The following is a 12,659-nucleotide window of genomic DNA, read 5'->3' as shown; positions in this document are numbered from 1 at the left end:
ATAGAATTTCTATTACTATCCACAGTAATGTGGGTATTTACAAATTAGAATTTACAAGGTGAAACTTCTGATAACCATCAACATACTTTAGTCTTTTAGAATAAAGAGCACATAAAATATTTCAAGAGTGGACAAAAACAGGGAATGATTATTATTCATGGTTAAACCAGAAGTGCTGACAAATCCCAAACTGCATGTTACACAGGAAAGATGACAATCAAATATGTAAGGATCTTGCACAGATATAATCAATGTCATATATTAAGCTAGAAAAGAATCACTCAGGGTAAAACAAATAGATAAAAAATAAAAATAAAAAAAAACATTTTAAGATGTCATTTTAAACCTTGGTGGTTATGAATAGAGTTCCAGTTTCTGAGCTGGAAGATACCTAAACAGCTGTTATACCAAATTATGCCCAGGGAATATAATCACAGTGGATTTTCATGATTTGTATACCCACTGCAGCATTATATTGTAACAGTATGCTTCAGAGCAAACAAAAAAAATACAAAATGGTAAAGAAAAAAAATTTGTAGAAACAGCGATCATTACTGCACGGTTTCCAGTTCTTAAAAGAATACATGTTCTTACAACACATACTCTCTCAGATTACAAACTAAAATTCCTTTTGCTCTTCTCAGACTCTTTTCTCCAGTATCTTTTGTCATTATCTTTTTTTTCTTTACCAGGACAAATACAAGGTGTACACATAAGGAAACTCATACTAAATGCTGCAACTTTCACTTAAACCCTAAGGTTCGCAAATTATTTAAACTTATGCATAGATGCACCGAATGCAGCATTATCACTTAAATGACACTCTGTCCCTAACTTCACCTTCTATTTGGTTTGCTCGGGGATTTATTTTCCCCTTATGCTTTTACATCGCTTGCTTAGACTGTGACATTAACAGCAACGGAAAAGCAGAGCACATAGTGACTCCTTTGCTTCGTTCTGTTCCCTCAAAAAGACTGGGCAGAGAAAAGCTGAGAGTAAGAAACGTCGTTCTGTGAAAAGTGACAAATATATAGTCCTAGTGTGCTGAACATAGTTCTCTGCTCTCCGTGCTGCCACTGAGAGCAGCACATCTTAGAAATATCCTTAAAGTCGCTATCTCCTTTCTGCTTCTTCCCTCCTGCTCAGATGATGCTGTACACATGCTGCGTATCTCAATACCATACTACAGCACACTCAGTCCTGGCTCAGCTCTCGTGTGCTGCGGGCCTCAGCAAGCACCTATTCACAGGCAGGCATTCATTCAGGTCCACACAAGATGTACAAAGTGTGCGTTAGGGATAAGAAGGACACTCCTGTCATATTAAAATTTACCTTTTAAATGTACTTAATAGAGGATTAAATCTTACGTATGAACAATACATGCATATCATAGACTTATACATAAAAAGAATAAAAAGGTAAATATGTAAAAAATATTAGGCAGAGCATTACCAATATTACTCATAGTGCATAAGTACAACCAGTACCTCATTTACTTGGAACTAAAATTTGAGTAAATAAGGATACCTCTGTGCTGCTCCAGGTTTAGCACTTAGGTGGTCTACACTGTCCTGTTTTGGAATGCAAGACTCCAGCGTCCTTGTTCTTCACAAAATTTGGAAACATGGATGTGAATTTGGACAGAATGAGCAGAAACAGAGAGATGGTCACATGCAGTGAAGGTGGAGACATGCAGTCAAACATACCAACCAGAAGCATTAAGGCACTATCTGCTGAGCAAGGCTGTGATCCTCATTTACCCTTTTGTCGATTTAACAATATACTTTAAGCGAATTTTGAAATTCTGAGGTGTCATTTTAACAAAATACGGTGCAATAAGTAAATAGTGAAAGGCATAGAACATTAAAAAAAACCCCTTTATTCTATAGGTTGAATGCCAGCACTGTAGGTTACCATTATTCCTTCCGAGAATTAATCTACAGGATTTGTTCATTAGCGTAATATATCAATGTATATCCAAAACCTTCCACTTAGGATTTAAAAATACATATTTTACCATTATATTGTCAAATTCTATTGAAAACTCAAACAAATTTCATATATAGATGAAAATTGCATATTCTATTGCAAAGTGTTCTGCTACAGTGATAAATAAGTAACAACAACAATTGAATAACAAGAGCAAAAAAGTTGTCTCAGTACTATTACATATTTTAAAAATTCAAATGACATTCAGAATGTTTCTTAACTTCTATAGCATTATCATTTATGCTGAAGCAGTTTAAGAACCTCAGAATTTGTTCACAGCTTCCAATTTGGCATAAATATTATTGGCTTGTTGATTACCAAATGGAGCGTATGGTACAAAATAAAACTTTTTCATGATAAGGTGTATTAATATAATATTTTTTTGAATATATCTCTTACTGAGCAAAGTCAGCAAAATTCATAGTCTACTAATAAAGTAGGGTATGTAATAAATTTGCATCTAAAATATCAGTACGGTGAGCAAAGGTGACCTTTCCTCTTAAGGTCATGAGTGTAAAAGCAAAACAACCACTGAAAAAGGTGAACAGTTATCTTACGACTGATAATACAATGGAAAGCGTTGATTTCTACATATAGCCATATTCTTAACATGTGACAATGTTTCTAAAGTAAATTTCTAAAGTAATTTTCTTAACATGATTGCTTGAAATTTATTTTGTTGTCTTTTGAATACCTCTTAAGAAAGTGGGAAAAATATTTCTCATTTTAGACATATTCCCGCAAACACATAGATAACTTCCCCATCTGAGTAACTTCATCAAACACTGCAGGAGTTGTTACATCTGTGAAAGCTGCTGTCCCACTTACTCCATCTTACATGTGAGTTGGATTGGCATTTTGGGTAAAAGGAATTAGAGCCGAACACAAGAGGTCTGCGCTAGAAATTCTTTGAAACAGATAAGCTTACACAGCAAATATAGCATTTAGAAAAAATACTGTATCTATTCTGAGGCCAACAAGATTGTTGGGCAAAGTAAAATTTATCAGGCTTGCTTTCAGAAATGAAGCCGAACCACAGATCACAGAAAAAACACACCTATGTTTTGTGAAATGAATGCTATAGTTCTTAGATTTCATCAACAGATGAAAAACAATCAAGGTTGTATTCTATTTGTTGTTATTTCCAAAGCAAGTCTTCTTTCAAAAATCTATAAAATACCGCTATTTATTTCAGAAAGAAATTAACTAATGTTTCTTTATGGTAACATAAGAGAAGGGACACAGAGAGCCTTTATGCTAGATTCACGTCGGTTTTCTTTTTCCGATTTAGGGGGATATGTCTGCATAGCGGGGTCTTCCTAGATTTTTCTGTAGAAACATAACCAGCAAGTGTCAGCCATCCAGGAGATTTTGTGGGACTGCTGAAGCCGTTGAAGTTTTTTTTTTTTTTCTAACTATGGTGAAGGCTGAGTCTCTATATAGTTTTCATAGAGAATTTGATACAATGGAAAGTCTTGGAGAGAAAACCTCAGTCTATCTACCGATGCTCACTCATGTCTCTTGCCACTTCGAGACAAGACTCTGTACTCAACAGTGAGAGGGTACAGTAAACATGTGGTCTTCTACCCTCTCCTAACCTCTTCTCCATTCCTGAAAACTGCCCCAGCAGACACTTTCTTCCTGAGCAGCGAGTGAAGGAGGTAGAAAAGGTCAAGAACATCTATACCCATAAATTTGCATCTAATGGGGAGACAATTACTTTGAAGAACACCTTCTACAATGAAGGGGATAATACATCCCATATATTCAAAATGGATGGCTTGCTAGTAAAAAAAAAAAAATTCTAACTGATACTCAGAGCAACTGTAGGTTTTGATACCATCAGATCACCATGGGGGATGAAGGGCACTACAGACTTGCATAATACATTGATATGTTTGTAAAGAGTGATGAGAACAGTATGCATGGTACAGGAAAAGAGTAATTCTTTCCTCATCATTTCCTACCTTTTTGAAAGCAGACATCACAAAGCACATAACTTTGCTAGAAAACTACAGTTGCAGTTTGTCCCGTCATACTTCTACACATTTTATTACACCTGGATATTCGTGAATCTGAGCATGGACATTTTTAGTTTCTGATCTTTTCAGAAAACTTACTAACTTGCTTTTGATTTAAGTAATGGAGAAAAATATCAAGTAACCTTGATGCATTTTATAATAGCTAGTTATATTTGTAGCAGGTTTCTGGCAGGTACGTCTCCCTTATCTGGGACCTTAGTGTATTTCCTATGGACGCATTTTGTACCAAATCACAGATCAGGAAGGCATTCCAGTAATCAGACAAGCTATTCACACTTGATGAAGGCTCATGTGCCTCAAAACAGTTATTGCTGATGAGTGTAAACAAAACCTACAAACAGAAATGTGCTAATATTCCCATCACAATTAAAATTAATATTCATAAAGTGACAAAACAATTGTTTTATAAAACTGGGAATCTAACTTTTTAAATAACTTATTATTGACTATTATTGACTACTGTAAAAGAGACCATGGTGTTTTTTGGTGGGTTTGTTTACTTATTTAGCCTTAAGATATCAAGAATGTCATGTTCAATATCCCATGATTTTTCCTGAAGATTTCTGAAAGGCTGTTTCTACATGGCATGTGAGCTGAGTGGTCACAACTACTCTGAAACCTTGGTCACTCCTCATATTCACACAGAGCACTTTAAAATTCATGTCTTGCAGCTTTCTCTCCCTGATGCAAATCACACAATGTTGCTGGAAAGACGGGAAAGATGGAATCTACCATGCAAATTAGTCTGCCATTAGCCTGTACGTGGCACACCTCCCATTCTCTTCATGGGAGTGTCGGTCGGCTATTTGCTCCACAGCTGACTTCAAAATCATTCTTAGACAAGCACATGACCACCAAAAGCTACTTCTCATTAACTGAAAGCATATGATAGTGAATTTTATAATAGCTTATTTTTCTAATCTTGATTATATGTTGAAATTGTATAAAGAACTCTCCAAAAGCACAGTCTGAATAAAATTCCCACCTACCATTAAGTGCTCAACTTTCATTCTCACTACGATTTCACCGTTTCACAGTTCTCCAGTTACCAGGAAATCTTTCACTTTAGACAGGCTTTCTAATTCTAATTTCTAACATAAAAACAAAACAGACCCCAAAAACCAAAGTGGCAAAACAAAATCAAAAACTATTCTTTAAAATATCTTAAAGAAATAAATGATATTAAGGGAACATTTGTTAATTCTTAAATACTGAATATAACCCATGTCTCCATTTTATCAAGGTATATCGAGTCACTTTTGCTGATATGGCAGGTGAACGATTTCAAAAACAACAATAACCTTGCTGAGACTTTTAGTACAATTTATGCTATGCACGATTATCAATAAATACAATACTGTGAATACTAAATTTAAATGATCAAAACTAAAAATAATGCACAAATCGTACGTTTAAGAAATGTACTTAGGAGTAGTTCTTCTTGATTCCACCCAACTGAGCCGATTTGTAAGATAATTCACCCAAATGAACAGTGAGATGACATTTGTCAAAGCCAAATAATCTGTGAAAATGTGATTTGAAAGTGGTGATGAGAAGTTAGTTAGTTATCCCAGTCCATCCTTCAGATATACATTCCCCTGATGCCCACTACATCAGTTGTTAGTTTGATAAAAGTTATCTTAAAAGCATAAATGTCAGAACTGAGTGGTTCTGACCAACTGTCAGCACTGCCTGTCAAATAAAGCTATGGGAAATAATCAGAATGAATGTAAACAAACAAACAAAAAAACCTTTTACAAAGGTAAAGTGCCTTTGATGCCCTTGCTGATACTCTACATACCGGGTGGACTATCTAGCTTGAAACATGGGTTGTGCTAATTCATCTGCTGATGGGTCTTATAGAAGAACCATGCTTTCTCAGGAGCTATGTGGAACAGTGTGTGCTGGGAAAGCCTGGTCCCACCACTCTGCACCATATGACCTCTGGCTGGTGATAGAAGAAAACACGTAAAATTGCAGTCTCTCTCAAAGGAAGGTCAAGTTGCAGAGGAGGTTCAAAGTCCAAGATATCAGGCAAGCTCTACAATGTTCAACTCCCTTTAATTAATCCTCTCCTCTCTGGAAGAAGAAAGTTAAACTGCTCCACAGTAGTTACACAAAACTCCATGTTTTGAACTCCTCCTCATTTTCTGTTGGGACACATAATGTGAAGAATCCCATGTTTTTGTAAGTCCTTTTGATCAGGGAGAAAGAACAAGGAATGGAACAAGGAGGCTGTGAAGAGCCAGCAGGCTGAGGGTAGCCTCAGCTGCTTCATCACTGCATCACTGCTTTTAGTGACTAGATTACCCACAAGACTTCCAGATAGAGCATCCCTTTTGATTCTTTTAACTTTTGTAAGAGCTACAGAAAGGCACTGATTTCACTAAGAGAATCAGACTGCCATTCCTCTTTGATTCAAAATCCTACCCATAACAGTTTCTATATCCTACTGATGCTTTACTGTAATGCTTGCTAACCTGTATTAAGCTATTTTAATCTTGGATGCTCTCACCAAACTTTGACTGACATTAAAAGAATTACAATTCTGCAAGAAATCCTCTTTCACTGATGTATATTGTATAAATACCAATCACTTCAAAGACAACAACATTCAGGTCTGATCCACTGAAGTTAAAGACAGTCTTTCTGTAGACTTCAAAAATGGGAAGCAAAGTTACTTTAAAATCCCTACAATTTCCAAAATACATTTGTGAACAGTTAGCAGCTGTCCCTCCAAAGGGCCCAGGATTAGTGTTGGTAAAATACCTAGAAATGTAGTATATGTTAGAAGGGCCAGTTTTGAAATAACGTTTTACAAACTTAATTTTATAATGCTGGCTTACACTAGGAAAAAGAAAAACAATATCCAAATACAGTTATGGGTTGCACACACTCTCCACCTTACATTAGTGGAACACAGCCAGCATCAAGCAAGCATGACAGATTACAGTACAAATGTAACTACTGCGGGTATCCTTAAGCAAGAGGTAAACACTAGCACTATAGTAACTGAAAAAGCTTTATCCATATATCTGTCCTACAATTTTGAGAGCAACTTCATCAGAGTTTTCATAAATGTGGATTATTTATATAAACCACCTTTACCCTGTCATTTATTATAGCACAAAATACTTGAAGGCCAAATTTTAAATTTAAATATAATTATCATCTAACTGCTTTGATTAAAAAATGGATATCTCTGGAAGGAAAGACATAAACAAATTACTACTATCAAAACAATCAACCACCAAAACTGATTTGAGTAGGAAGTTAATGATAAGAAAAAAATAATAAAGGTGGATGCTTCTATTCATCATGGTTGGTAATTCAGCGTAAAAATATATTTAAGGCACTGGCTTTTTAAAGCAAAACCTACCTTATTAGGGAAACCTGTTCCATGAAGATCATCCTAATTTAGGACAGAACTCAATAACAGTGCCGATTTTTACATACACCAATTAATGCACGTTACAGAGACTTCGAACATATCAGACTTTTTTTCTCTAGGAACAGTGTGTTAAAAAAGAAAAACAATAACTAAAATAAAAATAAATTCCATAGACGAAAATAGTCTCTTCAACAGATACTTATCATATTATAAAGCACCACAGTGAAAACGCCACCAACATTTACACAAGCAGGTAAAAACAGACCGAAGAACACTGACACAGATGTTGCTCTGTTGTATCAGACATCTTATTTCATGGCTTGTAACTGTTCAGACAAACAGAAAATTTGAACAGACATGAATTCCTAGGTGCTTTATAACAGTTCAACAAAATGCAGAGATGATATCTTAGCTGCTGTTTTATTTTGGGCTTCTGGAAGTTAGAAGTCTCTCTATATTGTTAAATTTCAGTACACTGCTCTGAGAGTGCAAGATGCAATAAGCCACTTTTCAACTGGGAGGAGTTGACTAGTACCTGTCATCCTCCGGAGATGCATGCTGGATATGAATCCTGGGACTAGTAGGTCGTCTCCTCTCTAGGGAGGGGGACCATCTACCCCTGTTTGCCCGTTCAATAAAACAGGAAAAAAATAGGACATTTAGTTTGTGATAAAATTAAAATATATGGGATTTGGGACTGGAAAAATACCCCCAAAAGTAAGGAAACTGATAATGTGCCATTTAATTTTTCTTTCTAACAGTTTTCCAGTTCTCAGGTGTACTGTTCTTATGTCTGCTTACTGCAGAAACATTACAGCTGAAACAAACAGAATGTTTGCCCAGATAAGCAGAATTTGGACTGATTTAAATCTTTCTCATTGTGTACTGTACGTTTTCAAATATTCTCAAATGACGGATTATCTAGAAGCCTGTCACACAGAAAGTTGCAATTCCAAGCTAGAAGTGCTTTTCAGAGACTGTATGATAGTCACTTTCTATTGACTACTGGCTGATACCCTAGTTTTTCCTAGCTCTTTGCATTGAAAAAATGCATTCTCAGTAACAATGCAGGAGTACAAATTAGGAGGAAAATTCTAAAGCGTGAAGGGACCCTTTTTTTCCAATACAACGACAAGAGTCATCTTCAGCTCTATTCATCAGTTTCTAAAGCTCTCTTACTCCAACTGTAATGGATGGGCCTGAATAGCCCCTTTGTACACTTTAAAGGCTATACTTTTGAGTATATCTACCACAAAACATCATGACTGTCTCAAGCATTTGTATCTTCGTATTCTGCTCCCTTTGAAGTTGTTCTAGCAGTAGACCCTTTGTGTCCATTCAGGTAGTCTCTTAACTGAATATTTTAGCAGAAACTAGAGCTCAAATTTTAAAGATGCAATATGACAGTACTGATTACTTCCTAATAAAGTTCTTTAACAGAACCAAAAAAATTAAAAGCTAAAAGTGGAGATTTCTCACAGGAACATTACTCAATAAGCATTGTTATTCTCTTAAGTAACTTAGAGTTCTAATGCTAATCTTTCATTTATTGTGTTAATTTAATGAAGTAAGAAATACAATATCAATTTTTAATTAAACATCATTTTTACATACTGTAAAGGTAAATTAATTAGCTACAACTAAGCTCATATTTGTGTACAAGAACTGAGGTAATTTTTTTCATTAAAAAATATATACTGAAGGTGCATGCAGCCGACTTTTGTTCATTTCTTGCTATCCCTGAAGTATATGCCACCAGATTATGTATTCTATAAGTATATTAAATAAAAAGATCTGAATTGCGAAGGAACACTGGTCTTACATGTTTTTTCCTTTAAAAAGCTCACTTAATTTAGAATGATAAATAATAAACTACAAACAAACATTGCTTATTTTTGTGTTGATTTTATATGTCTGTAAAGTGCAATGGTAAGTTCAACAATTTACAACTCCAAAGCATACTGTTTAATTGACAAAAACAGCAACACGTAAACTACATAAACTCTGCACAACTACGTATTTCACTTCCTGAGGAATTTTTCCAGTCCATGTAAAAAGGAAAAGGGGCTCATTTATGGAACATGCAAATAACAAAAGTTTCAAGGAGATTAGCATCACTTGAACATTAAAGAAGATATTTCAGAAAATTTGAAAGGAAATAGGTTGTTAGTAGTTAATTTCTTTTTCTCTCCAAAGCAAGAGCTAAAGAAAATATAAATGCATCAGTGCACTTAGTCAAAGCCCTTAATATGCTGATATCCACTATAAAATTAAATAGCATTTGATAGAATTAAATAGGTCATGCAGTATGAACTTTGAGTACATGCTCTCTTTCACTGAATTTTGAATGATCATGAGCCATGTTACAACGCAGACAAACATGCAACAACCTATCTATCTGTTCACATGGTTGAAAGGAAAAAAGAACACAATACATCACACACCTAATGAAAATAGCTGTTTTCCTGTATATTATTTAAAATATAATAGTGAGAATCAACATAACCTTTAAAAGCATGTGATATAAACATCTAATATTCCAAAGTCACTAAAAAACTTTAATAAAATCACATTGAAACTAATCACAGCCTGGAGCAGGATAGGACTTAACTGGACCAAATGACTACTTCAAATCCTCTGTTATCTATTTATGAATAGGTAATAGGTAACTTTTTAGCTTTGTATATTTGTTAAGTGGCAGTGACCAGCTGACAGTAAAAATCCTGAAAGATTTTTGCAGCATTTTGATTCCTATGGCAGCCAATCATCTCAGAATGAATCTAACATAGCGGGGCTGCGTTTTGCAGGTGTGCCGGGTGTGCGCTATATAAACTGATCGCTCTGATATGCTCTTCAATTTCCTTTGCTCAGAACTCCACTAACTAAACCTCCCAGGACCAAAACTTACCAGCATTACCACTTTGCACTACCCATTTTGCGCTAACTGCTGTGACACACCATATTTGCTTGCAATACAAGAAACTTAAGTAAATAAAAACCACAACATGTATTATTAAGTGACTGTCACTGGCTAACATCTTAAACATTACCAGATCATCTAGTGAAGATGATACCATGATGAGAAATCACTGGTGAATTGGTTGAGGATAAGGAATGCCCTTAAATCGCACGCCTGTGTGCCCTCCTGAGCTGAGGCTGCTGACTGCACACCGATTTCTCTGCTCTAAGGACAGGACACTCAACTTACACGGGAAAAAAAGTGTATAATTTTGAGACATGGTGGAAGAGGACAGATCAAGGATGAAAAAACACGCCAAAGGAAGTAGTGGCAGCACAAAAGCATTTTCAATGGGATTGAAGGGTATTTAAGACTATTTTATAAACTAACATATGTCTTGCACATCATCACAGAAACTTCAACAAGACAATTTTTTTGACCAAAGCAGTTAGGAATAAATGGCAGAGAAAAAAAAAAAAAGATAGGCATAGTGCAAGTGTATATATATATGTATTAAATAAAGGTTGGATCTTTTCAAATATCCTAGCATACTGTGCCGAACATATGAAGAATTAAGTTCTGTACTAAACTATTCCATTTACCAAAGTGCTTCGGTAGGCCTGCATCAGGGCAAGGTCAGTTTGCCAGTCAGTTGCACTAGCAGACCTTCCTCGTTCAAACGACAACGACAGAAGACGTTGACAACGTCCGTTGACAATGGAGAAAAGTAACCTTTCAAATTTGTTTTTAGTGCAACTAAACAGGCTTATACATTCCAAAATAATACATATACTGCTAAAAGCACTTTTCTGCTGGTACACCTGGGTCACTACAATGACTTTTACCAGCACAGCAGATTCAGATTCTTAAAAATAACCATTGCTCCAATCATTCCAAATGACAAGAGAAATGTTTAGGGATCACTTTTTTTTTTTTTAATAAAGCACTAACACAGAGAAATAGTGTTCTATTATCAGTCAGTTATACGTAGCTAATACTATTTATTAAAAAAGTCAAGTGGACCCTTCTAACTCATGGTCTCATTTGCTATGTATTTTACACTTTCTGAGAAAAAAGGTTGGGGAGATGGAGCATAAAGAATTTTTCACAGATAAGTATACTCATAATTTCATTGAAGAAAATATGTAATGCCACATTTGGAAATCTATCTTTATACTTTGAGGCCTCAAAGCCCATATTTTTAAATAAAATCTACAATTCTATTCTTAGTAAAGAAAAAATCCACTTCATGAAAACAAACCAAAAAAACCTTCCACATATGTTTCTTACATATAATAATAAAAAACAGTGCTGTACAGATTGTACTTCACAAATCCTTATAGTATAACTCTTTGCTATAAGCAGGATCAACTACAGAATTTTGTCTAATCTCTTCTTAGAGCATCTCCAGTAACAAAGTCTAAACAATCTTTCCGTATCATCTATTCCAGTGTTTAATTATACTTAAGTCCATTATTCCTGTCTTGTCCAGCACAGACGCAAAGTACTTTTTGCATTACCTTGAACTTAATTCGTTGTTCTTCAAACTAAAAGACACCTTTATCATTACGAGTGAATGATAACTTATCTCATGCTAAAGCATTCAACAGTGGAGGATGACGTTTTCTAAAACTACTTCCTCCCTCAAAAAATTACTTGATATTTTTTATGTATTTAACATCTTGCTTCAAAAATTTAGTGTATTGGAATAATGACATCTGTGTCCAAAGGAAAGAAATGCATGTCACTAATCCCCTGACAGACCTGCACAGGTATTATTTGCAACAAAAACATCACGGACATTTTCAACATAAACGTCATAAAAAAGAGCTTTCCTTTAGCCTCATGAAGGACTCAAAGCCAAAAGCAACTCTTCAGTCGCCCTCTGGGACTTCTAAAAGTACTGACAGAAAAATTTGATAGTGACACACTATTTTTCTGGATCATGCCCACAGACGATTCAATCAAACCTAGTGTTTAGTGATGTTAGAGGCCACTAACACAGACTAATCTTTTTTTTTTTTAAATGAGGAGCTCATGGAAAATGCTGCAGATTCTACTCAATGCCTAGTGGATAAAAGTTGTTGGAGAAGAATCATAAAGACATAATAGATCTGCTTAGTGATAATGACAAATTTAGTTTCAATTATAATATTTTAGCTAAATATTTTACAATTACCAACTACCATTTCATTGAATACTCAGCTTGACAGATGACATCTTGAGATGAAACTACAAAATATACGCTGCTTATGTCCATACACTACTAAACAGCTGC

At 35.1% G+C, this 12,659-nt stretch overlaps 1 protein-coding gene across 40 annotated transcripts in view; it reads right to left on the bottom strand.

Annotated features, from left to right (window-relative positions):
* Nucleotides 1-12,659, bottom strand: part of RIMS1 (regulating synaptic membrane exocytosis 1) — a 361,088-nt gene that overhangs the window by 112,015 nt on the left and 236,414 nt on the right. For 5 of the 40 annotated variants that reach the window (XM_068937510.1, XM_068937548.1, XM_068937511.1 and 2 more), the window contains 2 exons: nt 7,958-8,041; nt 1,528-1,605 (listed from right to left, as the gene is read on the bottom strand). The exons of the other annotated variants lie outside the window; for them this stretch is intronic. In XM_068937510.1, coding sequence (XP_068793611.1) covers nt 1,528-1,605; nt 7,958-8,041 — 162 coding nt within the window. The remainder of the gene's footprint in view (nt 1-1,527; nt 1,606-7,957; nt 8,042-12,659) is intronic. 40 annotated transcript variants of the gene reach the window in all.

Source organism: Struthio camelus, chromosome 3 (genome assembly GCF_040807025.1).
Source record: "Struthio camelus isolate bStrCam1 chromosome 3, bStrCam1.hap1, whole genome shotgun sequence".
In the NCBI taxonomy this organism is placed as follows: domain Eukaryota; kingdom Metazoa; phylum Chordata; class Aves; order Struthioniformes; family Struthionidae; genus Struthio; species Struthio camelus.
The sequence above is the reverse complement of the archived record's forward strand: the minus strand, read 5'-3'. Positions and strand labels throughout refer to the sequence as shown.